Here is a 27,831-nt window from a genome sequence, read left to right as displayed (position 1 = left end):
GTCCATGGTTTTTAATAAGAAAAACTAAACATGAACACAGAATACAAAATAATAAAGTGAACTGGCAATGAAACAGTCCCGTGTGGCACAAACACTGACACAGGAAACAATCACCCACAAAATACCCAAAGAATATGGCTGCCTAAATATGGTTCCCAATCAGAGACAACGATAGACAGCTGCCTCTAATTGAGAACCAATCTAGACAACCATAGATATACAATTTACCTAGACAGGAAACAGCCCCATAAACATACAAACCCCTAGACAAGACAAAACACATAAATCCCCCATGTCACACCCTGACCTAACCAAAATAATAAAGAAAACAAAGATAACTAAGGCCAGGGCGTGACAGGAACAAGCTCTCTAGAAGAGAGAACCCTTCTGTCTAACACTCGTTCCAGCCGAGCCAACAGTCTCTGATTGTTGCAGAGGAGATAAAGGACACTCTCGCTAAAGGACACAAGCGGATAACACAGTACACTGCTCGTTCTCTCAAGTATGACTGGCCACGTTGAGGCAGCACAACATCTCATTCCGAACTGAACGGAAGACTCCCATTTTCTCCCAGCAGTGTCCTTGTACATTTATAGAGCACTGGTTTGTGGTATGTGAAAAGAAAATGTGTCTCAGAAATCAACGGGTTGTTTATCTCTCTGTTGGGTTTTCCTCTCCACACACACGTCCGAATGCTTTTCTCTGCTGCCAGTGTGGCAACCATCTGCAGGTGCGATTCAAATGGAGCGTGTCTTATTGTACAGCCATACCTCCTCCACCTCTGGCAACCATTCAGTATGAGGGTCCTGCAGCCAGCCAACAGAAAGGGATAGTGGACCCTGCAGAGAACCAGAGACTAATGTCTAGAGCCTACCCAAACAAAAGCTATTCCAGAGTTCATCCTATCATCTGAATGGTGTTACGACACTGGGGTTCTGGCATTTTCAGTTCAATCTTCCAATGGTCAGTTATAAGATGGAGGAAAGGCATCTGAAGGTGATTGCCATGTGTCCCATTATATTGAAATGGACTCTCGTCTGAAGATAATTTGCTGTGTGACGCGGAATAAGCCAAAGAATGAGTCCAAATTGTCTTTTTTCTTTCTTGCCGAGGTGTAGTTGGTTGTCACAGCGATCTATGCCGTGACTTTTCAATGTTTTCCTTCTTTCCAATTTTCAGCTGTTACACCACAAACATTGGCTTTGGCACAGCCTGTTGTTGGTTGGGCACTCTGTTGTCATATGCCGTGTTACTTGCAGTTCTCTCTGCAATCAGCGCTTTCAGGCAGGTAGGAGAACATTGCCATTTGGCTTTCAATCTCTGTTAGATTTTTTGTATGACCCACTCTATTGCCAATGCAGTGTTATAGCTTGCCAGTTGCACTTTTGGGACTATTCTATTTGCTCCATTGTACAGGGAAAATGTAATTATGCAGCTCAAGTATCTATTTGACCCAGATCTGCTGGTGGTCAACTAAAAGCTATCAGAGTACAGGAGATGCCAGCAGATCTTGTCGCGATGTGAATGTTCTGGTGTCTCTAAACCATGAGGAACTCACTCTGTGCACCTGATTATTATATATGACAGGAGGCAGCAGGCCCAGACTGAGCTCAGCTACAGCAGTAATGACAGCACCAGGGAAGCATTGCTTAAAGAAATCCCCACTGGACTGCCCATTTAACCTGCTGTAGCAAAACTGCAAAACCTCCCCTTCCCCATCTCTCTCTCTCTCTCTCTCTCTCTCTCTCTCTCTCTCTCTCTCTCTCTCTCTCCCTCTTTCTCTTCTTCTCTCTCTCCCTCTCTCTCTCTCCCCCTCTATCTCTTCTTCTCTCTCTCTCTCTCTCTATCTCTTCTCTCTCTCTCTCTCTCTCTCTCTCTCTCTGCTGTTTGCTTGATTGCCTTCTGTCTAAAATGATTCTGTTATTTGTCTCTGTGGAGTTTCTCCATTACCTTTAATGATCCATTTGCTCTCCTTTTCCCCTGAATGCCTGAATCACCAGATTCCAAGAATATGGGACTTCAGACCTCGAAGATGAAAAAAGGATCCTATGATTTTTATGAGGTGTTTTCTGCCAATAGTGTGTGCTGTGTCATCATTTGAGTTGACAAGGTATCTGTGAATAACGATTCTTCCTCTTGTTCTTCCGCTGTTTTTCAACATCTGTTTTTGTAGCTGTTAGCACACGTTGTGGAGCTGTAGTGTTATTACAACAACTGCATATTGCTCTTGTCTTTTCAGATAAGCACGTGCATGTCTCAGAGGCCTCTTTCTCTGTTGGCCATATGGCCTGTTTGTGAGAGGTGGTGCATACATCATTTGATAGAACTGAACAATCTAATTTGTTGCGCGTGCCTCCTCCATCCTCGGCACAGAAAGTGCTGCCCACACCTCCTCCCGATGGTGGCTTGTCACATGTGACACACTCGCGCACACATGGCATGGCTCATCTGTGACTGTGTGTGATGACGGCAGCCTTTGATGTCATGGAGCAATCCGTCCCCCGCTTGCCACCCCCTCCTCTGTGAGGACACAGACTCCATGTGTCACCCAGGTTACAGTAGCAGACGACGAGAATGGGAAACAGACTTTCAACTTAAGGATGACGGCCAGGTTCTTACACCAATCCACCTTCTGCACACTTATCCCCTCATCACTGTCTTTGTCTCATTCTGCTCCTCTCTCCTTAATCCATCTCTCTCAAACGCTTCATAATCTCTCTCTCTCTCTCTCTCTCTCTCTCTCTCTTTATTTATCTGATCTCATTCTCCTCATCCTCTCTCCCTCTCACTCTCTTTCTCTCCCTCTCATTCTCTCTCTCTCACAGTCTCTCTCCCTCTCACTCCCACTCACCCTCTCACTCCCACTCTCCCTCTCACTCACTGTCTCTCTCACTGTCTCTCTCTCTCTCTCTCTCACGCCCACTCTCCCTCTCACTCTTTCTCTCTCCCTTTCACTCTCTCTGTCTCTCTCTCTCCCTCTCCCTCTATCCCTCTCATTCTCTCTCTCTCACAGTCTCTCTCCCTCTCACTCCCACTCACTCCCTCTCTCTCTCTCTCTCTCTCTCTCCCTCTCTCTCTCTCTCTCTCTCCCTCTCTCTCTATCTATCTCTCTCTATATATATATATATATATATATCTCTCTCTCTCTCTCTCTGAGTGTAGTGTGTGAGTCACCTCTGTAGAAAGGCGTATAGACGAGAAGTTTCAGGGGAACTCGTCCTATTTTCCCGTGAGTGGAAGCGCCGCTCCATTGCCACTTGATTGGCTGCTACCTTTGATCTTCTCCTCTCCTTTGTTTAGATCCTGCGTTGACTCCGTCTCTCTATGGGTATAAAGGGAGGGGTTGTGTCACACATAATGTGGCCCTGTCTCGCCCACATTTCATTCAGAAAGGCTATATGAACCATTGCCAAATACATTTCCTGTTAGAAGTTCGATTTCAACTTTCCTGAATGGGTTACCAGTATATTGATTACAGGTCTTGTATAGCCATGGCCTCTCAAAGAAATGTTTCTATCACATTGGGCCGCATGAACCATTACTTTAATTCTCCCTCCAGTGTATTTTCCCCCCACATTGAATACAGTCAAGAGTTTAACACACAACCCCATTGTGATGAAATATCTTATTGTTGTGCTACAGTCAGTAAATTGCTTTCATAAACCTCCCTCCCTGTTCAGTGAAGAAATCAAATTGTAGTGAAACAATCTGATTCAGACATTGGAGCAGCAATTCCACACCCTTTCTGGTCCTCTTATCGAAATATAGTAATTCATTATGTAGACTTTGTGCCTGTGAAAAGTGGTTGTAATTGGATTTTTAGAATAGAGGGACTCTTGCATAGTGTGGGCATCGATTTGATATTTTTTATATGAATACGAGAGGCGTTCAGTTACTACATTTTAATTATTCTTTTTTTATTTAACCTTTATTTAACTCGGCAAGCCAGTTAATTTATTTACAATGACGACCTACACCGGCCAAACCCAGACGACGCTGGGCCAATTGTGCGCCGCCCTATGGGAGTCCCAATCACGGCTGGTTGTGATATAACCCGGATACACTATTCCTTCTAGTATAGAATTTTTTTCATAAGGATTTAACATTTTCAACAGCAAATTATTGTGAAGAATGAAGAAACATTTGACTAATCCTTACATACACTTCACATAAAGAGTTCAATCGTGAGCCATAGATGGGAGCAATATGATGTATCTGCTCACAGTCACTTCCTAAAGCATAGCGACAGGGGTTAGAAAGCCCAGACTCATTTAACAGGAATTCTAGTGGAAGTTAAAGCAGGCAGGCAAGCTCCAACCCCCCAAACCCCCTGACTGTGCCAGCCAGCGCATCCCTGTCACAGAGCAAACCACTACATCAAGCTCAACCTGCTCAAAAGGAGATCTTCTGAGCACTGCAGAGCCAGAGGAGTCTGCCTGGGAATATCAATGATTTCCCCAACCCGGGTAATAAATGGAGGAGACACACAACCCCGATGCGTTATGTATAAGAAGTGAATTACCACTCTAATATCCAGGCCGGTGAGCGGATCAATAAGATGCCAGAGGGGCTGATGAACAGCTACCTAGCGCCCGGGCTGGTCCAGAGGCCTCCTCTGCTATGCTCGCGCTATTCCCCCCTGTGTTATTTAATGGTCACGTGGTGTAGCCAGCCGTGCTGCAGGAGGATAGCTTCATCTGGAAGAAGAAAGAGCTGCTTGTCCTGTCTTCTCTTTCCTCTCTGCTTTCATTCACATTGATGTTATGGTGAGAAGGCATGTGTCCGTGTGATGCCAAACACTCAAAGGACTGCGTTTGCAGTATTCACTCATGTTAACAATCGTCCATTTGTTAATGGAAGCCATGTTCTGCCGTACATCGCTAATACAAAGGAGGAATTTCACTGCAGTGGATAAACAGGATGGGATAGAGGTCTGGTGATTAGCCTTGGTGTCTTTGGAACAGTATGGCAGCGTCTGCCATTATTTTAATCGCACCAAATTAATTCACTTCTGTGCTAAATGAGCTAATTTCATGGTCCTGTGAACAGACAAAACTCCTCAACTGGCAGGAATTGTCTGTTGTGCAGCAGCTGGAGACGGATCACAATAGAGACCCTATGACGTAGACGATGTTTACAGGAGGGCTCATATTAAACTCTGGTCAGTATGAGCCATGCAGACATTCGAGTGGGTTCATTAAGTTTGACTACCTTTCCTTTTAGTCAGTGGTTTGTTAACCCGTGGCTGGGCTGATGCTAGCCTATACTGGACTCCTACAGCCCAGCTCTGAGATTACTCAGTGGCTTCATCTCAGTCACACTTAGCAACGGCTCAGACGCACAGTGCCGCTGTCACACTCCACTGCGCAATTAGCATAATCCTCGGGAACTCTGGGTGTCAGAAATGAACAACGCCCATGGCTGTGGTTGTTACTTACATTCCTCTCTCCCTCGGACTGTGCACATCCATATTCGCAGCCTCTCTTTATATACGCCAAACCCTCTTTTATTAATCTGGGGTTTGGAGGCAGGACTGCTCCGGATGGAGCCAGAGGCTTTAGTATCAGAGGTTTTGTGTTGAGTTTGGATCTCTGGTTTAGTGGTTGACAGTTAGACAGGGATTGCATACCATCTATGCATTACATATTGTACTATACAGTATATGTACAGGAGAGTCATGGGTTGAAAAGTGAAGTCTGAGTAAATGAGGGGAAAAATGTTGAGTAATACTCAGTGTATTGAAGTTAAATGTTCACTATACATCATACATGATTCCAAACGATCATCAAAAATTATTATAAACTCCCAGTATAGTACTGAATTAAAATTACAGTAATGTTGCTGAAGTGAAGATCATAATTACTCATGAGACTAAAACAAGTAACAGTACACATTCTGGCGAAAAAGGGGTTTTCAACTTTCTCAGACATTCTCACCATTGCTGCAACAGATCTCAAAGGTTGAGACACAAGACACCGTGGTCTGTATAGCACTCTAGATAGTTATGGTTCAGTATAGACAGTTATTGTTCAGCATAAATGATTATTGTTCAGTATAGATAGTTATTGTTCAGTATAGATGGTTATTGTTCAGTATAGATGGTTATTGTTCAGTATAGATGGTTATTGTTCAGTATAGATGGTTATTGTTCAGTATAGATGGTTATTGTTCAGCATAAATGATTATTGTTCAGCATAAATGATTATTGTTCGGTATAGATGGTTATTGTTCAGTATAGATGGTTATTGTTCAGTATAGACAGTTATTGTTCAGCATAAATGATTATTGTTCAGCATAAATGATTATTGTTCGGTATAGATGGTTATTGTTCAGTATAGATGGTTATTGTTCAGTGTAGATGGTTATTGTTCAGTATAGATGGTTATTGTTCAGTATAGATGGTTGGTGTTCAGTATAGATGGTTATTGTTCAGTATAGATGGTTATTGTTCAGTATAGATGGTTATTGTTCAGCATAAATGATTATTGTTCAGTATAGATAGTTATTGTTCAGTATAGATGGTTATTGTTCAGTATAGATGGTTATTGTTCAGTATTTTTTATTATAATTTTATTTTTTTTAACCTTTATTTAACTAGGCAAGTCAGTTAAGAACAAATTCTTATTTTCAATGACGGCCTAGGAACAGTGGGTCAGTGTTCAGGATAGATGGCTAGTGTTCAGTATAGATGGTTATTGTTCAGTATAGATGGTTATTGTTCAGTATAGATGGTTAGTGTTCAGTATAGATAGTTATTTAAGCACAAATGCAAGAGGGGGTGTGGTATATGGCCAGTATACCACGGCTAAGGGCTGTTCTTAGCACGACGCAACGTGGAGTGCCTGGACACTTAGCCCTTAGCCGTGGTATATTGGCCATATACCACAAACCCCTGAGGTGCCTTATTGCTATTTTAAACTCGTGATCAACGTAATTAGAGCAGTAAAAATACATGTTTTGTCATACCCATGGTATGTGGTCTGATATATCACGTCTGTCAACCAATTAGTATTCAGGGCTCGAACCACCCAGTTTATAATGTTCATTATACCATAGCATTGTTGAATACTCGTTTCTGATTGGTTAGAAAGGCATTCTAGAATGGAAAAACCAGATAACGGGACAGTTGGGAAATATATCAGGACACCTTGCAGTCATGACGCAATAAGCTTCTACACATGCAGACTGTACTTGCTACAAAGTTACAGAGAGTTAAAACAACAACCACAGAATCAGAAATTGGATTACATTGGAAATGCAGGTTCAACAAGGAAAAAAACGTAGCTAGCTAGTTAGCATTGATTTGTTTTTGCAGAGACATATTTCTTTGGAGCATCTGATGCCCTAACGTGGTGAGTGATGAACATGAATTTCTCTTCTCCCTACTGTTGCCGTCATGACGCAAGTGGCGCTATGCTGTCAAATCCTCCCACAACTTTCTAGTCTGACCTGCTATCTTCAGCAACTGATATTTTTGTATTTTCTTGTCATATTGGCAGGTTTGCTAGCAACAAACTATTTAGATAGCTTCTAGGCTAGTGTTTGATATGCACTGCGATCTCCTTGTAATGAACAGTGTCAAGTGTTCTAACAAGAAGGCAAAATTTCTAACTAAGCTATGCAGTATCGGGCATTATCAGCTCATTGTTATGGATGTATCCAAATGAATGTGAATAGAAAACAGATGCTTTGCTATTATTCTGGATGCAAAGCGATAAGAATGTTGTCAGCGAGCATGGCAACGGAGCATAAAGAAAGTCGCGTCCATAAATATCGAACCAATCAAAGAAATTATTGGGTCGCGTCTCTATCAACCAAACGATGATAAAGTATGAATTTGCTTATTTAAATGAAAATATATATATTTTTAAATGTTTTTATACCAGTAAATGTGTGCTTATAGTATTGTTTTATTTGGAAACTGTGGTATAAGCAGGATAAACAGCTTAAACAAATGCAATGGAATAGACTTTGCCGTTATTCTGGTTGCAGAGGTCGTGACTGTGTAGCCATAGCTAGCTGGCTAGCTAGCAGCAAGCAAGGGATAAGAACGTTGCTATGGAACATGGCAACGGAATATAAAGAACAAACGACTGGGTTGCATACATAAATATCAAACTAATCGAACGAATGACTGGGTCGCTCGCGTCTCAATCAACCAAAAGTATGAATTTGCTTCAAAAAAAATTATATCAACATCTACTGGTAAATGTGTGTTTTCATATTGTTTTATTTGGCACCTGTGATATAAGCGGGATAAGTGCCTCCGTTCTGTGCATTACCTTGGAAAATGAACTCTGCAAATGGACCGCTGCGTTGTCCATTATTTCCAAGGTAGTGTACAGAACGTTGGCGTTTATCCCTTACGTATAGATGGTTATTGTTCCATATTGATGGTTATTGTTCAGTACAGATGGTTATTGTTCAGCATAGGTGGTTATTGTTCAGTATTGGTGGATATTGATCAATATAACTTAGATAGTTATTATGGTCATGACTGTCCGGTGAGGATCACAATGGGTCAGATCAGCTTGGCAATGGCTGACAATAACCAGACCCTCTCCCACCCGCAAAGAGGGGGAAGGCGGGCACCGGGTCGTTTTGACACCTCCACACCCGGTTGCAAATTAAGCAGGAGAGGACTCTCACTTGACCCTCCAGTTTTGGATAAAGGAATGTCCCTTTGTAACCAGAGACTTTTGCCCGCACAAAACTCTAACGTCCAAAAAGTGGATAATGGAACAATAACTCTAACATAAAGAATGTGGGGAATGGTCAGTGGGGAGATATAGAAAACGAATGTCATATTGTTTTTAATTTTCTGATAACATTAAAAAAGCTGTATGGACAAAATACTGTAAGCACTGTAAGTTTTCATCCAATACATTGTGCATAGGAAATGAACAATTATGAAAGTATTTTTGTTAAGATAGGAATGGGATTTTAGGAGTCATAAGAAATATATTCTAATCATATCCTTTGCACATTAAGTAGCTACGCCCTGAGTGAGGTCAGAGAGCTTGTCAGCATGATGGAACACCCATTTTGACCAAGAGTGCATAAAGGCTTGGAAGAGCCAGGACCAGGAAAAATGAAGCAGAGAGCTGCACGTTTGGAATGGTTGACACTTTGAACTGAACACGAGGTGAATAAATAAACTCACCTTCCTTTGGACCAGAGAGACGAAGAGCTGCAGTTCATGTCCATCGTGGTCCGAATCTTGAATGCCAACACGAGGAGGAAGAGGCGAGTAGCTCAGCTCAGACAATCTCTGGTACAGCTAAGTAGCTGTTCTGAGGAATGAACACCCATAGAGACCAGATAACTACGAAGAAGGACATTGTGACCTCTTGTGGACAATTAAAGCCTTACACCCACAGGAAACCCCACCAAAACCCTTTCCAAGAAGGCTTGGTTCTGACAAAGATAAACGACGAACGAAGGCATTTCACACATAAATGCATTCATGATTTCTTACTCCAAACGGACGGCGGTTCGTGTACAAAGTATATGATTAATGGGAGAATAGTTATAAAATGTGTCCAAGATAAGTGTCCCTTTTCCTCCATCTCTCTCTTTTCCTAACCCCTCTTCATTTGTGGTGTATAAGCCACCATATTTTGTCAGTCCACTAGGGACCTTTGTCTCATGTAAGTGTGTGTGTGTGTATTCTGTGTTATTATTTAGTTAGCTAGTAAATAAATAATTAAACCAATTTGTGTTGCACTGAATAATGAGCAGGGCTGGGGTTTTCGCAGATCCAAGAAGGTTACGACTGGTCAGAATGATGATTTGAAAAGAGGTAATGATTACTGTTTATCGATGAAATAGGTAAAGATCTTATAGAGTTTAATTCGGAAGATGGTAACTCTCTAAACAACTTCTTCCGTGGTGCCCCAAATCCTAATGAGCTAATTGTTACATGATTAATAGTAAGTGGATTAAAAAAATAACAGTTGTCAGATTAATTAAAGTAAAGTCACAACATTGTCCAGTATAGATGCTTATTGTTCAGTATAGATGCTTATTGTTCAGTATAGATGTTATTGTTCAGTATAGATGGTTATTGTTCAGTATAGATGGTTATTGTTCAGTATAGATGTTATTGTTCAGTATAGATGTTATTGTTCAGTATAGATGGTTATTGTTCAGTATAGATGGTTATTGTTCAGTATAGATGTTATTGTTCAGTATAGATGTTATTGTTCAGTATAGATGGTTATTGTTCAGTATAGATGGTTATTGTTCAGTATAGATGTTATTGTTCAGTATAGATGGTTATTGTTCAGTATAGATGGTTATTGTTCAGTATAGATGGTTATTGTTCAGTGTAGATGGTGAGTGCTGACCCCCTGATGTGTTTGTTCGGACACATTCCTCCACAGGCAATTAGAGACACTGGCCTTTAGACAGGGGACCAGCTGTACCTCTGCCTCTTACCAGCCTCTCCCTGCCCCCTCCATGGCCTCTGCAGCAGTAATTGCTAGACACCATATGAAATGCCAAATGAAATAACTTTGGAAGATTAGGACCAATGTCTAGTTCAACATCTGTCATGACTGAGACAGCCAGGGGTGTATCATTCTGTTCTAATTAGCGTAGACAAATTCAAATCAAATGAAATCCAATTGTATTGGTCAAATGCGCCGAATACAAGTGGTGTAGACTTTAGAGTGAAATGCTTACTTAGGAGCCGATTCCTAACAGGGCAGAGTTAAAAAGTAACCCAATGAAAACAATAAGGATACCAGTACCGAGTCAACGTGCAGGGGTACGAGGTAGTTGAGGTAATTTAGGACATACAGTATACACGTGGGTAGGGGTAAAAGTGACTGGGCAATGAGGATATATAATAAACCAAGTAGCAGCAGCTTAAAGTGCATTCAGTAAATACCCCATGATTTTTTCCATATTTTGTTATGTTACCAGCCTTATTCTAAAATGGATTCAATATTTTTTTTCCCTCATCAATCTACAATACCCCATAATGACAAAGCAAAAACAGGTTTTTAGACATTTTTGAAATGTATTAGAAAACAAATATAGAATATCACATTTACATAAGTATTCAGACCCTTTACTCAGTACTTTGTTGAAGCAACTTTGGCAGCGATTACAGCCTTGAGTCTTCTTGGGTATGATGCTACAAGCTTGGCACACTTGTATTTGGGGAGTTTCTCCCATTGTTCTCTGAAGATCCTCCCAAGCTCTGTCAAGTTGGATGGGGAGCGTTGCTGCACAGCTATTTTCAGGTCTCTCCAGAGATGTTCGAGGCTCTGGCTGGGCCACTCAAAGGCATTAGAGGCTTGTCCCGAAGCCACTCTTGCATTGTCATATGGCTGTGTGCTTAGGGTTGTTGTCCTGTTGGAAGGTGAACCTTTGCCACATTCTGAAGTCCTGAGCGCTCTGGAGTAGGTTTTCTCTCTGTACTTTGCTCCGTTCATCTTTCTCTTGTCCTGACTAGTCTCCCAGTCCCTGCCACTGAAACACATCCCCAGAACATGATGCCGTCACCACCATGCTTCACCGTAGGGAAGATAATCTTGTTTCTCTGGTTTGAGTCCTTTAGGTGCCTTTTGCCAAACTCCAAGTGGGCTGTCATGTACCTTTTATTGAAGAGTGGCATCTGTGGGGCCACTCCACCATAAAGGCCTGATTGGTGGAGAGCTGCAGAGATGGTTGTACTTCTGGAAGGTTCTCCCATCTCCACAGACAAACTCTGGAGCTCTGTCAGAGTGACCATTGGGTTCAAGGTCACCTCCCTGACCAAGGCCCTTCTCCCCCGATTGCTCATTTTGCACTAGGAAGGGTCTTGGTAGTTCCAAAATTCATTGATTTAAGAATGATGGAGGCCACTGTGTTCTTGGGGACCTTCAATGCTGCAGACATTTTTTGGTACCCTTCCAAAGATCTTTGCCTCAACAAAATCCTGTCTCAGAGCTTTAAGGACAGTTCCTTCGACCTCATGGCCTGGTTTTTGCTCTGACGTGCACTGTCAACCTTATATAGACAGTTGTTTGCCTTTCCAAATTTGTATTTGTATTTTTTTATTTTACCTTTATTTAACCAGGTAGGCCAGTTGAGAACAAGTTCTCATTTACAACTGCGACCGTGCCAAGATAAAGCAAAGCATTGCGACACAAACAACAACACAGAGTTACACATGGAATAAACAAAAGTACAGTCAATAGCACAATAGAAAAAGTCTATATACAGTGTGTGCAAATGGCGTGAGGACGTAAGGCAATAAATAGGCCATAGTAGAGAAGTAATTACAATTTAGCAAATTAACACTGGAGTGATAGATGTGCAAGTAGAAATACTGGTGTGCAAAAGAGAAAAAAGTAAATAAAAACAATATGGGGATGAGGTAGGTAGATTGGATGGGCTATAATTGGTAAGCTGCTCAGATAGCTGATGCTTAAAGTTAGTGAGGGAGATATGTCTCCAATTCAGCTATTTTTGCAATTCGTTCCAGTCATTGGCAGCGAACTGGAGAACTGGAAGGAAAGGCGACCAAAAAGGTGTTGGCTTTGGGGATGACCAGTGACATGACCTGCTGGAGCGCGTGGTATGGCTGGGTGTTGTTATGGTGACCAGTGAGCTGAGATAAGGCGGAGCTTTACCTAGCTTTACCTAGACTTATAGATGACCTGGAGCCAGTGGGTCTGGCGCCGAATATGTAGCGAGGGCCAGCTGACGAGAGCATACAGGTTGCAGTGGTGGGTGTTATATGGGGCTTTGGTGACAAAACGGATGGCACTGTGATAGACTGCATCCAGTTTGCTGAGCAGAGTGTTGGAGGCTGTTTTGTAAATGACATCGCCGAAGTCGAGGATCGGTAAGATAGTCAGTTTTAAAAGGGTATGTTTGGCAGCGTGAGTGAAGGTGGCTTTGTTCCGAAATAGGAAGCCGATTCTAGATTTAATTTTGGATTGGAGATGTTTAATGTGAGTCTGGAAGGAAAGTTTACAGTCTAGCCAGACACCTAGGTATTTGTAGTTGTCCACATATTCTATGTCATAACCGTCCAGAGTAGTGATGCTAGTCAGGCGTGTGGGTGCAGGCAGCGATCGGTTGAAAAGCATGCATTTAGTTTTACTAGCGTTTAAGAGCAGTTGGACGCCAGGGAAAGAATGTTGTATGGCATTGAAGCTCGTTTGGAGGTTTGATAACACAGTGTCCAAAGAAGGGCCAGATGTATACAGAATGGTGTCGTCTGCGTAGAGGTGGATCAGGGAATCACCCGCAGCAAGAGTGACATCGTTGATATATACAGAGAAAAGAGTCGGCCCAAGAATTGAACCCTGTGGCACCCCCATAGAGACTGCCAGAGGTCCGGACAACAGGCCCTCCGATTTGACACACTGAACTCTATCTGAGAAGTAGGTGAACTAGGCGAAGCAGTCATTTGAGAAACCAAGGCTGTTGAGTCTGCCGATAAAAATACGGTGATTGACAGAGTCAAAAGCCTTGGCCAGGTTGATGAAGACGGCTGCACAGGACTGTCTTTTATCGATGACGGTTATGATATCGTTTAGTACCTTGAACCTGGCTGGGGTGCACGCTTGATCAGCTCGGAAACCGGATTGCACAGCGGAGAAGGTACGGTGCGATTCGAAATGGTCAGTGATCTGTTTGTTAACTTAAAATCATGTCCAATCAATTGAATTTACCACAGGTGGACTCCAATCAAGTTGTAGAAACATCTCAAGGATAATCAATGGAAACAGCTCAATTTATTTTGTCCATTTTAGAATTTGTCTGTAACGTAACAAAATGTGGAAAAAGTCAGGGGGTCTGAAAACTTTCCGAATGCACTGTGTGTGAAAGTGTGTGTGTGTATGGCGTCTATATGCATCTGTAGTATGTGTGAGTGTGTAGGTAGAGTCTAGTGAGTGTGCATACAGCCAGTGCAATGGAGTCAATGCAAAACAACTAAGATAAATAAATGATAATAAAGGGTCAATGTAAATAGTCCTGGTAGCCATTTGATTAACTGTTCATCAGTCTTATGGCTAGAAGCTGTTCAGGTGCCTTTTGGGAAAAGGGATACCTAGTCAGTTGCACAACTGAATGCTTTTAACCAAAATGTGTCTTCTGCATTTAACCCAACCCATCTGAATCAGAGAGGTGCGGGGGGCTGCCTTAATCGACATCTACGCCATCGGATAGAACAGCAGATTTTTTTCACCTTGCCGGCTTGGGGTTTCGAACCAGTAACCTTTCGGTTACCGACCCAACTAGCTTAACTGGCAGTGAGAATGTCAACTGGCAGGAGTCTTCAGCAATTTTTAGGGTCTTCTTCTGACGTGCCTCATATAGAGGTCCTGGATGGCAGGGAGTTCGACACCAGTGATGTACTGGGCCGTACCCACTACCCTCTGTAGCGCCTTGTGATCGGATGCCGAGCAGTTGTCATATCAAGCGGTGATGCAGCCAGTCAAGATGCTCTTAATGCTGCAGCTGTAGAACTTTTTGAGGATCTGAGGGCCCATGACAAATCTATTCAGCCTCCTGAGGGGGAAGAGTTGTTGTCGTGCCCTCTTCACGACTGTATTGGTGTGTTAGAACCATGACAAGTCCTTATTGATGTGGACACTGAGGAACTTCGTTGGTGATCAGGCCTACCACTGTGTTGTCAGCAACAGGGTGTGCAAGAGGGGACTGAGCACACACCCCTGAGGGGCCCCCATGTTGAGGGTCAGCGTTGCAGATGTGTTGTTGCCTACCCTCACCAGCTGGCCTGTCAGGAAGTCCAGGATCCAGTTGCAGAGGGAGGTATTCAGTCCCAGGGTCCTTAGCTTAGTGATGAGCTTGGAGGGCACTATGGAGTTTAATGCTGAACTGTAGTCAATGAACAGCATTCTCACGTAGGTGTTCCATTTATCCAGGTGGGAAAGGGTAGTGTGAAGTGCAATGGAGATTGCGCCATCTGTGGATCTGTTGAGGCGAAATGTAAATTGGTGAATCGTGTGTCCAGTGTTTCTGGGATGATGGTGTTGATGTGAGCCATGACCAGCATTTCATGTCATTTAGACAGGTTACTTTGGTGTTCTTAGGCACATGGACTATGGTGGTTTGCTTAAACATGTACTGTAGGTATTACAGACTGAGTCAGAGAGAGGCCAGCTTGTCAGTGCATGCTCTGAGTACTTGTTCTGGTAATCCTTCTGTGAATGTAAACCTGTTTAAAGTCCTCACATCGGCTACGGAGAGCGCGATCATACAGTCGTCCGGAACGCGTCGTATTGAAGCTTTGCCTGTCTGATTGTTCGTCGGGGGATGCATGATTTCTTATAAGCATTCGGATTAGTGCGGATGTTGCCTGTAATCCACAGCTTCTGGTTGGGATATGTACCTATGGTCACTGTGGGGACAACTCCTCAATGCCATCGGATTAATCCCGGAACATATCCCAGTCTGTGCTAGCGAAACATCCGTTTCATCGGACCACTTCCATATTGAGCGTGCCACTGGTACTTCCTGTTTGAGTCTTTGCTTGTAAGCAGGAATCAGAGTTATGGTCCGATTTGCCAAATGGAGGGCGGGGGAGAGCTTTGTATGCGTCTCTGTGTGTGGTAGAAATGAGGTGAAAGGGATTTCCGTTTTCCTACATTAAAATCACCAGCCACAATTATTTTTGAATTGAATCATTATTTAACTAGGCAAGTCAGTTAAGAACAAATTCTTATTTACAATGATGGCCAACTGGGGAACAGTGGCTTAACTGCCTGGTTCAGGGGCAGAACAACCTCATTTTACCTTGTCAGCTCAGGGATTTAATCCAGCAACCTTTCAGTTACTGGCCCAACGCTTTAACTACTAGGCTACTTTCCACCCCACTAAATGATATGTCAAGTAATGTAACTGCATGTTAGTGTGGTCTCCTTCATTTTGTGATATGGGAGGATATTAAAGGATAACTGGATTCCTTGAATAGTGTTTATAATAATGTAAGATGTTTGACAGTGTGTGTGTGTGTGTAGCTCTGCTTTAAGTGTATCTGTGGACACAGGACACTTCGCTATTCCATCCTCATTAGCCACCAAGCCTCAGTATTCTTAAAGTTCACACTGAACGAATGCGTCTTTCCCATGGTGCAATTAATGTTGCATGAAAGCCACTTGACACCGACTAAGAGTCTTTGTTTTAAATATCAACTTTCTCTGAATATGACTCATTTTAATCGGCAGGAAACACACGTGTTCTGTTGCTTAGCAAGACAATTATTTCCCAATCTAATTCAGTGTATTCTTTTGGTTCTCCTTGTACCACACACACTTGCACAATCAGCCTAGTCGAGGTAATCAGCCATTGGTTCAGCATGTACTTGTCAAAGGAAATTCCAAGAAAATACTGGAAATACCCTTCTGAATTCTTCAACTTGTTCGCTGATGATAGGTATTGATCTTGATCCTTTCCAAATACCTTCGGATTGCTTTCTCTCAATGTCATTCTCCAGTTCTGATTACAGTCACCCCTCGAACATTCCTACAGAAAGCATACTAAGCTCTGTGCAGCACTTGCCTCTGCATACTTCCACGAGGGCAAGGAATTCAATTCAAAGACACACCTAGGATTGTTTAGTGGTATTTGAATGCACACATCGATAGGCATTCAACTGTAAATCAGCATATTGTGAAAGGAGAGAGAGGACACTCTTCCTTCCTGTTAGTGTTGTCAGGACACTCTTCCTTCCTGTTAGTGTTGTTAGGACAGTCTTCCAGTTAAACTCCTCTAGAACTTGGATTGAAGTCTTTAAAATCAGAAAAGCTGCTCTCTTGATCTCTTCCTGTGCACTGCAGGGAATTTTGCACCCCTGATACCATGGGAAGAATGAGAAAAGCTCCTACTCCTTTAAAGTGGAACATCTGGGTGTCTTTCATAGCTGGCTGTTGTGCTTAACAGTGTGACTGTCCCTCTTTTGTGTTCAAACAACCAAATCCCCCCAACCAGGGCTAGTTAAGCATATCTTTTTTTTTTAGACCTTGAAAGTAGTGTTGCAGGAATGTACTGGTGGTGTCTAAAATATATCTACAGAATAACTCACTCAAATGCCACTCTCATAAAAGTGTACCCATCCAATTTGTAGGCCTTTGTAGTGTCAGTGCTTTTTAATGCTCAATCAATGTAATATTCGAAAGGTTGTCGCCAATTTGAATTGAATTAATTCTGTTTTTCGAAGGATTCTCTGGCTGATGAAACAGCAAGAGAGTACAAAGCCCTAAAAATGGAACCCACAGGGACGTAGAGAGCAAAGTAAAGCCTCCGTGCAACTCCTGTAATACTCCTCTTCGTTCCCTTCAGATGTAAGACAGATACTGCATATGGCTGATTCTCAATTATTCCACCTATTTCTCTGGCGACTTAGTTTCTTCTACTTTGTTGTCAGGGATGTGTTAGCCTATCCTTTTGCAGTCATCAAGTATGGACAACAACCGTTGGGAAAAGCCCAGTCATCATCACCTTACTATTTAGGAGGAGTAATAACAATCAGTCGACTCTCAGTGACACCCAACTCTCACGCTGTCCTTGTACTGGTTCCAGTTGATGCTGAACCACACTGCCAGTCAGTCAGAGGGTAGTGGAGAGGTGTCTGGCTGCTAGTAAGGAAGGCAGCCCTGTACTACTGCATATGGAACAGTGATGAGCTGAGCTGAACACTCGCCACTCATTCTATCCCGCAACTTGACGGATGATGGATGCTGTTCAGCCACACGACTGACGTTCATTACAGCAGATACAGAGGCAAGGAGACACAGAGAGGTAGACAGCTGCAACCTGCCCCCCCCCCCTCCCATCTCTTTCTATTCACGTCTAGCAGTCTTTATGTTCCACTTGTCTGTCTCCATACGAGGAGGCATGAGACCACACCTGTCGTACGGCATGAGGCACCGAGCCGGACCGCTCTGGGTGCTAGGGGCCAGGCAGAGGTGTGCTAGTCCAGCTAACGCGTTTAGGACGACTGTACATAAGATTGCACGTTAGAGCAGGCTGTTGTTCTATCACAGGTCAGATACTCTGTAAGTTACAAGCATTTCTTTCATGTGTTTGTTTGTCCTTTATGTGGGTTTTCAGGTAATTACAATCTGAAATAGTTGAGCAGTCTGGCACTAGACCTACCGGATAAGGCCTTGAGTTTCTGATTGTATTAGAGAGCCTGTTGCATCAATACCCACTCCTCAATGAAACAAACAAGCAGATCAAAAAAAGATGCTGTGGGTTTGTTGTTTGGCAAGGCTCCAGCCAAACGTCTCCCACTGATGCGTATTTCAAGATGAATTAAAAGCAGTTTACCACAACACCCACATCCTGCTGTGGACAAACACTGGTGCCATTTGTTGAGGCAGAGGAGTGATAGATCTTGATATGGCCTTTAAACAACAGGCAATAATGCCACTGACACCAATCCCCCAGATGACTCATTCCCTTCTGCAGGAGAGAAGAAAAGTAGGAGCTGGTTGACAAGTGTTGGTAGGATGAAAGTGAATTGGGTGGTGTTACTTGGTTTTGTAAGTCAGAGGGAATGTTTGTCTCCATGCCAAATACCAAGGTTTTATGCTAAAATAACTGATACACTGCAGAGCGGGCAATACTACAGCTAAGGCTGGAAGGCACACTTGTCTGATTTAAGCAGTGCTCTTAAATGTGAGTCGAAATGTCAAAATGCAGGTCTTTAGGGAGAGTTTAGCACAGGCTGATAATGTGTGCATCGAATACATTCAGTCATGTGTTCGTAGGTGTGAGAACAGGGTAGAGGCTTGAGACCTAGTAGGACCATTCCTGGGATGGATTTTGTCGACGTTTTATTCTCTCTTCATTCGTTCCAGCTTAAGGATGTGTGCACGCACACTTCCCTCTCAGTACCAACTCGAATGATCCTCTGCTTGATGACTCAAATGACCCGGGGTTTCACAATTACTTTTTGTATACCGGAGTTTGGGTCGCTAGCACTGGAAATGGCACAGAAAAACCTGATCCCTAATAGCCCTTTCTTCCGTCACTTGATTGTAGAATTAATGGCATGCAAAAGCTGAATGCATGTTGGCTCAGTTTTACCCTCTGTACACTCTTGTTCTGCTCAGAATTAATAGCCTTCCCGAGATGCCGGGAAAGAGGCAGAATAAATAATTGTGTTGCAAAATGTTAAGCAAAGCTTTTAACTTAACCGAGAACATTACCAAAGCAGCACTAGCTCAATGCTTTTTCCACTCTAGAATGGTAGATGATTCTTTAAAACAAATAGGCGTATTAATGAAAGTAAAATACACATTGCATTAAATTAGAATCTCAATCCCCTGTAGGCAATGCAGCCTTTTTAAAGAGTTGGGAAGTGGTAGCGTAGAGAAGTCACAGAGGGGAGGTTTTTCACCCTTTTAGCCATTGTTCCATGCCAACGAACACATTTTAGCTTGATTAGAATATTGTGGAGCGCTGGGTGTTTGACCTACGTTGTTAAATCACTGCCAGACTGACTGAGGTGTAATCGTGCTTAAGCTTGAGCACGTAATTGCACTGACTCCATTATGGCTGGGGAAGGCATCGGTAGTAGCTGAACACCTACAACAGAAAATCCATTGTAGATATACTCAAAACGTACTCGACTATCTAGCATTTCTACATAAAATAGCTCAATATGAATGTCACCTCAATATTAATGTTGTCCCCTTTCCACATAAACACCTGATCTACAGTACAGGAGTACCTATATATACGGTATTTCAACCCCCCCTCTCCTTTCTGCCAGCAGGACAGTGACCTGATCATGACCTTCAACATGTCCATGCACCGGTCCTGGTGGATGGAGAATGGTCCAGGCTGCAGGGTGACCCCGGTCACCCCCCCTCCGTCCTGGGCCCCGGAGGACCACCGCTACATCAGCATCGCAGGTTGTCTGCTGGAGTACCAGTATGTGGAGGTGGCCCATAGCTCCCTGCAGATCCTTCTGGCTGTAAGTATAGTAGCCCTCTGTAAGTATAGTAAACCTCTGTAAGTATAGTAGACCTCTGTATGTATAGTAGACCTCTATAAGTATAGTAGGCCTCTGTAAGTATAGAAGCTCTCTGTAAGTATAGTAGACCTCTGTAAGTATAGGAGGCCTCTGTATGTATAGTAGGTCTCTGTAAGTATAGTAGGCCTCTGTAAGTATAGTAGGTCTCTGTAAGTATAGTGGGTCTCTGTAAGTATAGTAGGCCTCTGTAAGTATAGTAGGTCTCTGTAAGTATAGTAGGCCTCTGTAAGTATAGTAGGCCTCTGTAAGTATAGTAGGCCTCTGTAAGTATAGTAGGCCTCTGTAAGTATAGTAGGTCTCTGTAAGTATAGTAGGCCTCTGTAAGTATAGTAGGTCTCTGTAAGTATAGTAGGCCTCTGTATGTATAGTAGGCCACCAGAACAGCTTCAATGTGCCTTGGTATAGATTCTACAAATGTCTGGATCTCTGTTGGAGTGATGCCACACGATTGTTCCACGAGAAGTTCCATCGTTTTGTGTTTTGTTGATGGTGGTGGAAAACGCTGCGCGGCTCTAGAATCTCCCATAAGTGTTCAATTGGGTTGAGATCTGGTGACTGAGACACACACACACTCCCTTTAAACCCCCTATGCTCCTTTTGAGACCCCCCTTTCAAAGCCACTGAGATCTCTTCTTCTAGCCATGGTAGCCAAAATAATGGGCAACTGGGCATTTTTATACATGACCCTAAGCATGATGGGATGTTAATTGCTTAATTAACTCAGGAACCACACCTGTGAGAAAGAACCTGCTTTCAAAATACTTAGTATCCCTCATCTACACAAGTGATTCCTTTATTTTGGCAGTTACCTGTATGTAGACCTAGTCTGCTGCTAGTCTACCCGCTACACTCCCTCTCATCTCAGCAGGGGGACGGGTTGGAGCCTAGGCTCTGGGCATGTGGGACTCTTTTTGTTGGAGTTGGAAGACTGTACACTGACCTTGTTTCACATGAAGAGGCTTTTATATTTGGGCTATGATGATGATACCCCTGTGAACCACGATATTTTGCACAGAAATGTTCATATTGTTTTCAGTTTAGTTAGGCTGTCTACCTGTGATATGAGGTAATGGATGAAGAAGTTAATCGTATGCCTGTGCACAGTCATCAATGCTGAGACATGCCAATGGGATGTGAAACACACATTATTTTGTCTCGTATTACTAGCTGCCTACTACTGTAGTGACTAATGGCCTTGCAGCAATATTATAAGGCAGAAAATTGTCAACGGGAAAAACAACTCTTCATCTTTCTGAAAGTGCAGGCTTAGGCCTGGCGGCAGCTTTTAGTGGCTTGGCGCTGGGCCATCCCAGGGGGTGGCAGAGGAAACGCAATTCCCTTATTGACGATTGGTTTTCCCTCCATTCCGCTCCAGAGTGTGTGTGTGTGTGTGTGTGTGTGTGCAGGGAAAACTGTCCCCAGTGTATCTTTCTTTCCCTCTCTCGCTCCCGCCACTTGTGATTATAGTCCTCAGGCTCTCAGTGTGAGCAGGAGATTCCCACAATGCACCAGGATATTTCAGAATGACTTAATGTACGCCGTGTAATTAGGGGAATGTTGATGTAACAGAGCAGGGTGTTGTTGCTGTGTCAGTGATCATGTCGAGGGTTCCACATAGATAGATCCCAGGAGAACACATTCTCTCCAGCCAGTTTGTGAAAGACAACCACCCGATACTTTACCGAACACTTAAGTTGTTTTTGATTGAAAACAACCGTGAGATGGTGGATGATCATTGTTCCCTTTGTATGATCTGTCTACTGTAGAGACTATTGCACTCACCAAACAAGGTTTGTGCATCGAGTCTACAGTATATTCCATCACATGTTGAGCGAGTCTCTCTTGCAGTACAGTAGAATAGATACATGAACACAATCCCAAACCCCAGTGAGAAATATGCTTAGAGCCTGTCAGATATTATGTAGAAAATGATTGGAATTATTGCAAGTTCAATAACGCTTAGTCTCCTAAACACAGGAGCTGGTTCAGTAGCGTGGTGTCAAGAGAATGTTGGGTGTCAGGATCAATATGACAATGATTGAATTAAGTTCTCCCTGAAACATCGAAGGGGACCAGACGGGTGTCGGTGTCAGCAAAACCTTTGAGCTGCATGAGCGGGCGGGCGGGGGGGGGTGGGGGGGGGGGGGCATGGAGCCCAATAATAATACAATGGTTTGATACTTCTTTCTGATATTCAGGTGCCGTCTTTTAATGTTGCCGACATCCCTTTTGCATAGACTAGAAACACGTTTCTGTGAGGATAAAATGAGAGTCGCTGCACCGTTTTCATTTCAAAGGCTAAAATATGCTTGGAGAGAGACCAAATCCATGAAAAGTTTTATGCCAGCTACTGTCCCGAAGTCTGTTATGTACTGTTATATAAAGTAAAACCTGGACCTGAGTGGTTCAGAGCACTAGCTTCTGTAGTGGAGGCATTTGGGAAGTGGTGTGTCGTGCTTTGTCATTATGGCTGATAGCTGTGAGCCAAGGTCTACAGCCATTCAATCTGCAGACCTGGCCACAGTGTCCAGTATCTACTGGACATTATATAAACCATGGAGCTAGAAACTAGACCACAGCATTACACATACCGGTATTCCCATAATAACTGTGCCATGCTGACATAATGCATTTGTATTGTAAGCTGCTGTTGTCTTTGCGTAGCTTTTTACTAGCTTAGTGGAACGCATTGGGCTGAATCTAGAATCAATTTGCTAAATTACCTCCGATACTCCATTCACGCGGAGTACCCTCTGTAAGCGGCTTTGCGTTGCACTGGAGGTCTTAGCGACGGACATCATAATTGGGCTAAGAAACATTCCGAGGCACAATTGCATCCCAAACACACTTTTCCTATCTCAGACGTTCGACGCGGATGGAAGACTGTTTAATTGTGTCTGGCAGCACGAGGCAACAATGTCAATTTTCCCCAGCACCTCTTTAATGGATAAGGGATGGCTTTTGTTTCCTCGCGTGAGAATCTCAGGGAAAGAAATGACTGGTTCATTATCTTTCCCCCAAAATGAATGAGTGGCTCTTTGATCTGCTAACTGCGCAGACAACCGCCCTCTCTCTTCTCCTCCTCTCCTATTCTCTCCTTCCCCCTCTGCCAGACAAGAACACAATTGATCCACAACTTTTGGTTGTCCATCTTCTTTCATTGAAGTACAGTCATTTGATAGGGTACAAAGTACCCAAGTAATAATGTCTTATCTCGTATGTATTAATGAAAATAACCTGGGAGGTTAATCCAATTCAGTAATATCTATGAAAATGGTCCGCAGTGAAAGGGCCTCCCTGTGTGAACCACAATGATGACAATAAAGAGATAATTATAAGGATTACAGAGGAAGCATTTTCCCTGTCATCCACGCACCCACCAACTTCTTTTTTTAGGCAGCTTCCTTGGCTCCGACAGAAGACGATCCCTAAGTCTCACTGTTATTCTGCTGCTCCTTCCGTTAATGAGGTTTCTCTCAAAGCGGAGAATGGATGTAGGGGCCTCATCCGTTCATTTACAACCGGCCTAGACATTAGTATGGCGGTACGCGTCATTACGCCATAAGGAAGCCTCCGTCTCAAAGTAATTAAATAGTGCGTGGTACTAAGAAGCCTGCCTTGGATGGGACTAAGGAAGGGTTTGAAATCGCTGGAGGATCTTTTGATGTTACTCCTCCCCTCTCCTCCAGTCCTCCCTGTCTTTGTTGTCTGAGTGAAGCTGTCTTTGTTTTGCTGTCAACATCAGACAGGCGGGCAAGTAGCTACGGCCGATAAATAAGATGTTAATTGGCGCAGTGACCCTTTACCAAAGTAGTGTAATAAAGACAGCCCAAGCAGTTTGCAGTGGGGTCACTGTGACACTGTCAACATGAGACTGCTGGGCTTGGTGGCACTTAGCTGAGGGACCATATGGTATTTTCAGCTCTAGGGTTGCGAGGTTCGGCCCGAAACTGTGATGTCTCACTGTTCTTTTGCCACATCCCATCTGCAATTACACTCGGTTCCCACCACCATAGGATGTCATTATCTATGGAGAATGTGTTAATGTTCTGAGCTAGTCGGTGGAAAAATATCAGTTCAAGACATTCTTGATTGGGTTCCTTGTGGGATAAATTCATCTCGGTAGCACAGTGGTGCACCATGCTGTGGTAGGTAAGGTTGCTCTGGGAGTGTAATCACACAGCTCTGTGTGGGAGTTGAACCACTGATTATGGTTAACACTCTAGGTGATTAACGTCCTCCGTCTCACCTTCAGCACCGTACCGTGGCGAGGTCCAGCCATGTTGCTTTGCACCATCGTCTGCTGCATGAACCTATTAGTGTAATGCAACACTGGATGAGAAGAGCCCCAGCGCACTCTCCCATGGTTGAAAATAACACTCACACCTACCTACTGTTACTGTACAGAAGCAGTTAACCATAAAAATGTACAATACACTGACATATACTGTGTAGGTCTCATGCCATCCAACCTCTTTTTTTCACTGGTGTTGCTACTGTGATGATTTTTTTGTTGTCTATAAGAATGGCTGCTTGTCAGTTATTATCTGCAGTCAACCTCTGGGAGATGACGAGTGCAGCCAGGAAGACGTTGATGTGTTGCCAGGCAGATTTCTCTGTTCTTCCTTCGCAACTGAGAGCAGAGGAGAGGAGTACAGTGGCGTCGGGGCCAGGCGGTGCACAGAGCCACAGAGCAGAGATACAGCACACGCCACCAGGGTCCAGGGGAGAGCCTGGGGGGGGGGGGGGGTTGAGAGAGGCAGCCATTTCATATGGCTGGATAAGCGGCTAAATGAGCTGTGTCCGGTACACAGCAGCATGGCTGACGCCTCAGAGCCCCGGGGCCAGATCCTCTAAGAACAGCGAGCCAGTCGACCCGAGGAGAGCCATGAATCAGAAGAGCTTCCACGTTCATTCTAACAAAACTGTTTGATGAGGAATGATGAAGGTATGACTAACTGTTCTATTCAAAGCATGTGCACAGACTGTGTTTGGACAAGGACATGGTTTAATGCAAAAGTAATTGAAGTAACCCTGATATGAACTGTCAGAGTCAGTGCCAGTGCTACAGTATTGCTGCTACTAATAGTTGCACATTTATATGCAGTAAAGTCACAGCTCTATGGAGTCGTAAGGGGACTCGGTCTGTAGAAACGGAGCCAACTTTGCCATTGACGGGTGCCTCCGATGACAGGTGCCATAGGGCTGCAGTATATGTAGCAGGCTGAACTCCTGGCTAGCACCACTTACTGTCAAACCTTAGCTTTACAATTGTGTCCAGGCCCCCCATATCCAGCAAGACATTTCATAGACTCACACATAGACACACGCACACACACACTGGGAGGAATAATGTTTTCTTACTGGAGGAGACAGCTGTTGGAGTCCACAGCCCCTCCACTCCTCCATCACATCCTCCAACCTGTACAGACACACAACAGGCGTCCTGTGCCCAGGGCCAGAATACACTTTAATAAATGAGACTATTAACACGGTTAATAGTGATGGTGATGTGCTTTATGAGAATATTTTCAATGACACTTGTAATGAATAATAATTACATCTGATGGTACTATTGCTTTTTCCTTGGTTAGGGATTCCGAGTGGGTCTTTGAATGTGAGTGTAATTGTTAAGAGAAGAGCTATGGCCCGGGTCCATTAGCTAGAAGATTAAAGGGACGCACGGCATAACCATAAGTTTCCTATTTTCACCTATCACTCAGGCACTGTGAAAGCCCCTTTGTGTAGTATTTGCCTGGTTAATGGTAAATGCACTTCGTGATATTATTTACCCTTCTCTGAATTTAGCCTGTTGATGAAGTGGGAGAATTATCATAAACCCTATGTGTTTAAACAATGTCATCTCTGCTTTGCTGCTGTGATCTATTATGGGAGTAGTGGAAATACCTTGTGTTTTATTCTCCATATGATCCCACCATTTTAATTTCCATTTATCTTCCTGTTGTTTGGCATTTCTGTCATGATGGGATGAAAATTGCTCTCTCTCCCTGTCTCTCTGTCTTCAGACATTCATTTCTATTTTCTACCTGAACCCCTCTGTCACGGATCCCTTGGGAACTGTGTCATTACGCACACCTGGTCCCCATTCCCACTGATTGTAATTGTTTAAATGTGCCCTTTGGTTTCCATTGGGCTGTCGATTATTGTTACAATGTCAGTTGGTCCTGTGAGTACCTGTGCTGTGTTGTTTTGGTTTTCGTGCCACTTGTATTGTGCAGATGATTACGGGTTTGTGCGCTTGGGTTATTTATTCGAGGTACTCCTCGCTCTTGTCTGGGTTTCAACCCTGCGTTTTGTATACGTGTTTGTCTGGTCTTCGTCCCCGTGCCTTTACGTGGCACGCTGTAATTCGGGTAAATAAAAATCCTATTTCACATTCCTGCACCTGTCTCCCGATCCCTTTATACCAACGTGACAGAATAATGGACCATTAAGGGAGACCCTGTGACGACGCAACTTCGGCAGCTGCAACTGGCCCGTCCGACGACGACGCAACTTCGGCAGCTGCAACTGGCCCGTCCGACGACGACGCAACTTCGGCAGCTGCAACTGGCCCGTCCGACGACGACGCAACTTCGGCAGCTGCGTCGGGTCCTGATCGACCCCGCACTGCGTTCCTGTGATCGTCCTCGGGGGGGGGGGGGTACTGTCACGGATCCCTCCGGAACTGTCATTACGCACACCTGGTCCCTATTCCCATTGATTAGTAATTGTATAAGTGTGCCCTTTGTTCACCATTGTCTCGTCGATTTATTGTTCCAATGTCCGTTGGTCGTGTGAGTACCTGTACTGTGTTTGGGCTTTCTTGCCATTTGTATTGTGCAGATGATTACAGGTTTCGTCCCGTGTGGAATCATTGTGTGCATGTATGTTACGGGTCTCGCCCCGGTGCATTTACTCGAGGTACTCCTCGATCTTTTGTTTTGGGTTTCAACCCTGTGTTTTGTATACGTGTTTGTTTGGTCTTCGTCCCCATGCCTTTACGTGGCACGCTGTAATTTGGGTCAATAAAAAACCCTATTACGCATTCCTGCGCCTGTCTCCCGATCCCTTTATACCAACGTGACACTCTCCCACTGCCTTCAATGTTCATTTCAATGGCTATTGTTCAAAAAAGATAACAGAATGGAAAGATGCGTATCTTTAGTGAAATCACTATTGAAGACCTGGTGACTGGGCTCTCTGGGAAATATGAAGCAAACACTAAGCCAATTTGGTCAGAAGTAATTTTAAGAGGATTGGAGGAGGTATCAGTTATGGCGAAGGAATCTGCTCCTCTGATGCACCGACGATGGAAAAACACTTTGCTTTTCCTCATCCAAGTCTTTCAATGTCGAATTAAACAAAAAAGCAAAGTCCACATTGATAGATGAATCCAATTCATTAAGCCAGGATAGGTGCTTCGCTCCAATTTCCGCTTCTTTCGACAGCCAATTTCTCTTCGCCAAAGACTACACGTGTTTCACGCCTGTGCATGTATAAAAATATTTTTTAGCTATCAGTTATGTGAATAGTGAATGTCTGTAATAAAATTGATCAGTTTTGACAGTGGCCAACACCTTGAGGGAAGTGAATCAATTGGCCTCATTAAATGTTAGGCCCTAAAGGCACACAGAGACCATGGCCGCACGGAATTGCGATCTTCGACTAATTGTTGTGTTGAAACAGAGTCATGCTCGGCAAATCATTCACGAGACATCTGTCAGTCTGGCTCACAACGTTATCACAGAGGCTTCAGTATCAATCTCAGGCCCCTTTCCCCATGTCTGTCTCTCTTCTTATTCGAAGCCTGTTTC

At 43.7% G+C, this 27,831-nt stretch overlaps 1 protein-coding gene across 3 annotated transcripts in view; it reads left to right on the top strand.

Moving 5' to 3' along the window:
- nkain2 (sodium/potassium transporting ATPase interacting 2) overlaps window positions 1-27,831 on the top strand; it is a 168,182-nt gene that overhangs the window by 113,634 nt on the left and 26,717 nt on the right. For 2 of the 3 annotated variants that reach the window (XM_031800878.1, XM_031800879.1), the window contains exon 4: window positions 19,751-19,954. In XM_031800878.1, the coding sequence (XP_031656738.1) occupies window positions 19,751-19,954 (204 nt within the window). The remainder of the gene's footprint in view (window positions 1-19,750; window positions 19,955-27,831) is intronic. The other variant, XM_020455546.2, reaches the window with a different exon arrangement.

Source organism: Oncorhynchus kisutch, linkage group LG21, assembly GCF_002021735.2.
Source record: "Oncorhynchus kisutch isolate 150728-3 linkage group LG21, Okis_V2, whole genome shotgun sequence".
NCBI classification, from domain to species: Eukaryota; Metazoa; Chordata; class Actinopteri; order Salmoniformes; family Salmonidae; genus Oncorhynchus; species Oncorhynchus kisutch.
This window is presented reverse-complemented; position numbering and strand designations above follow the sequence as displayed.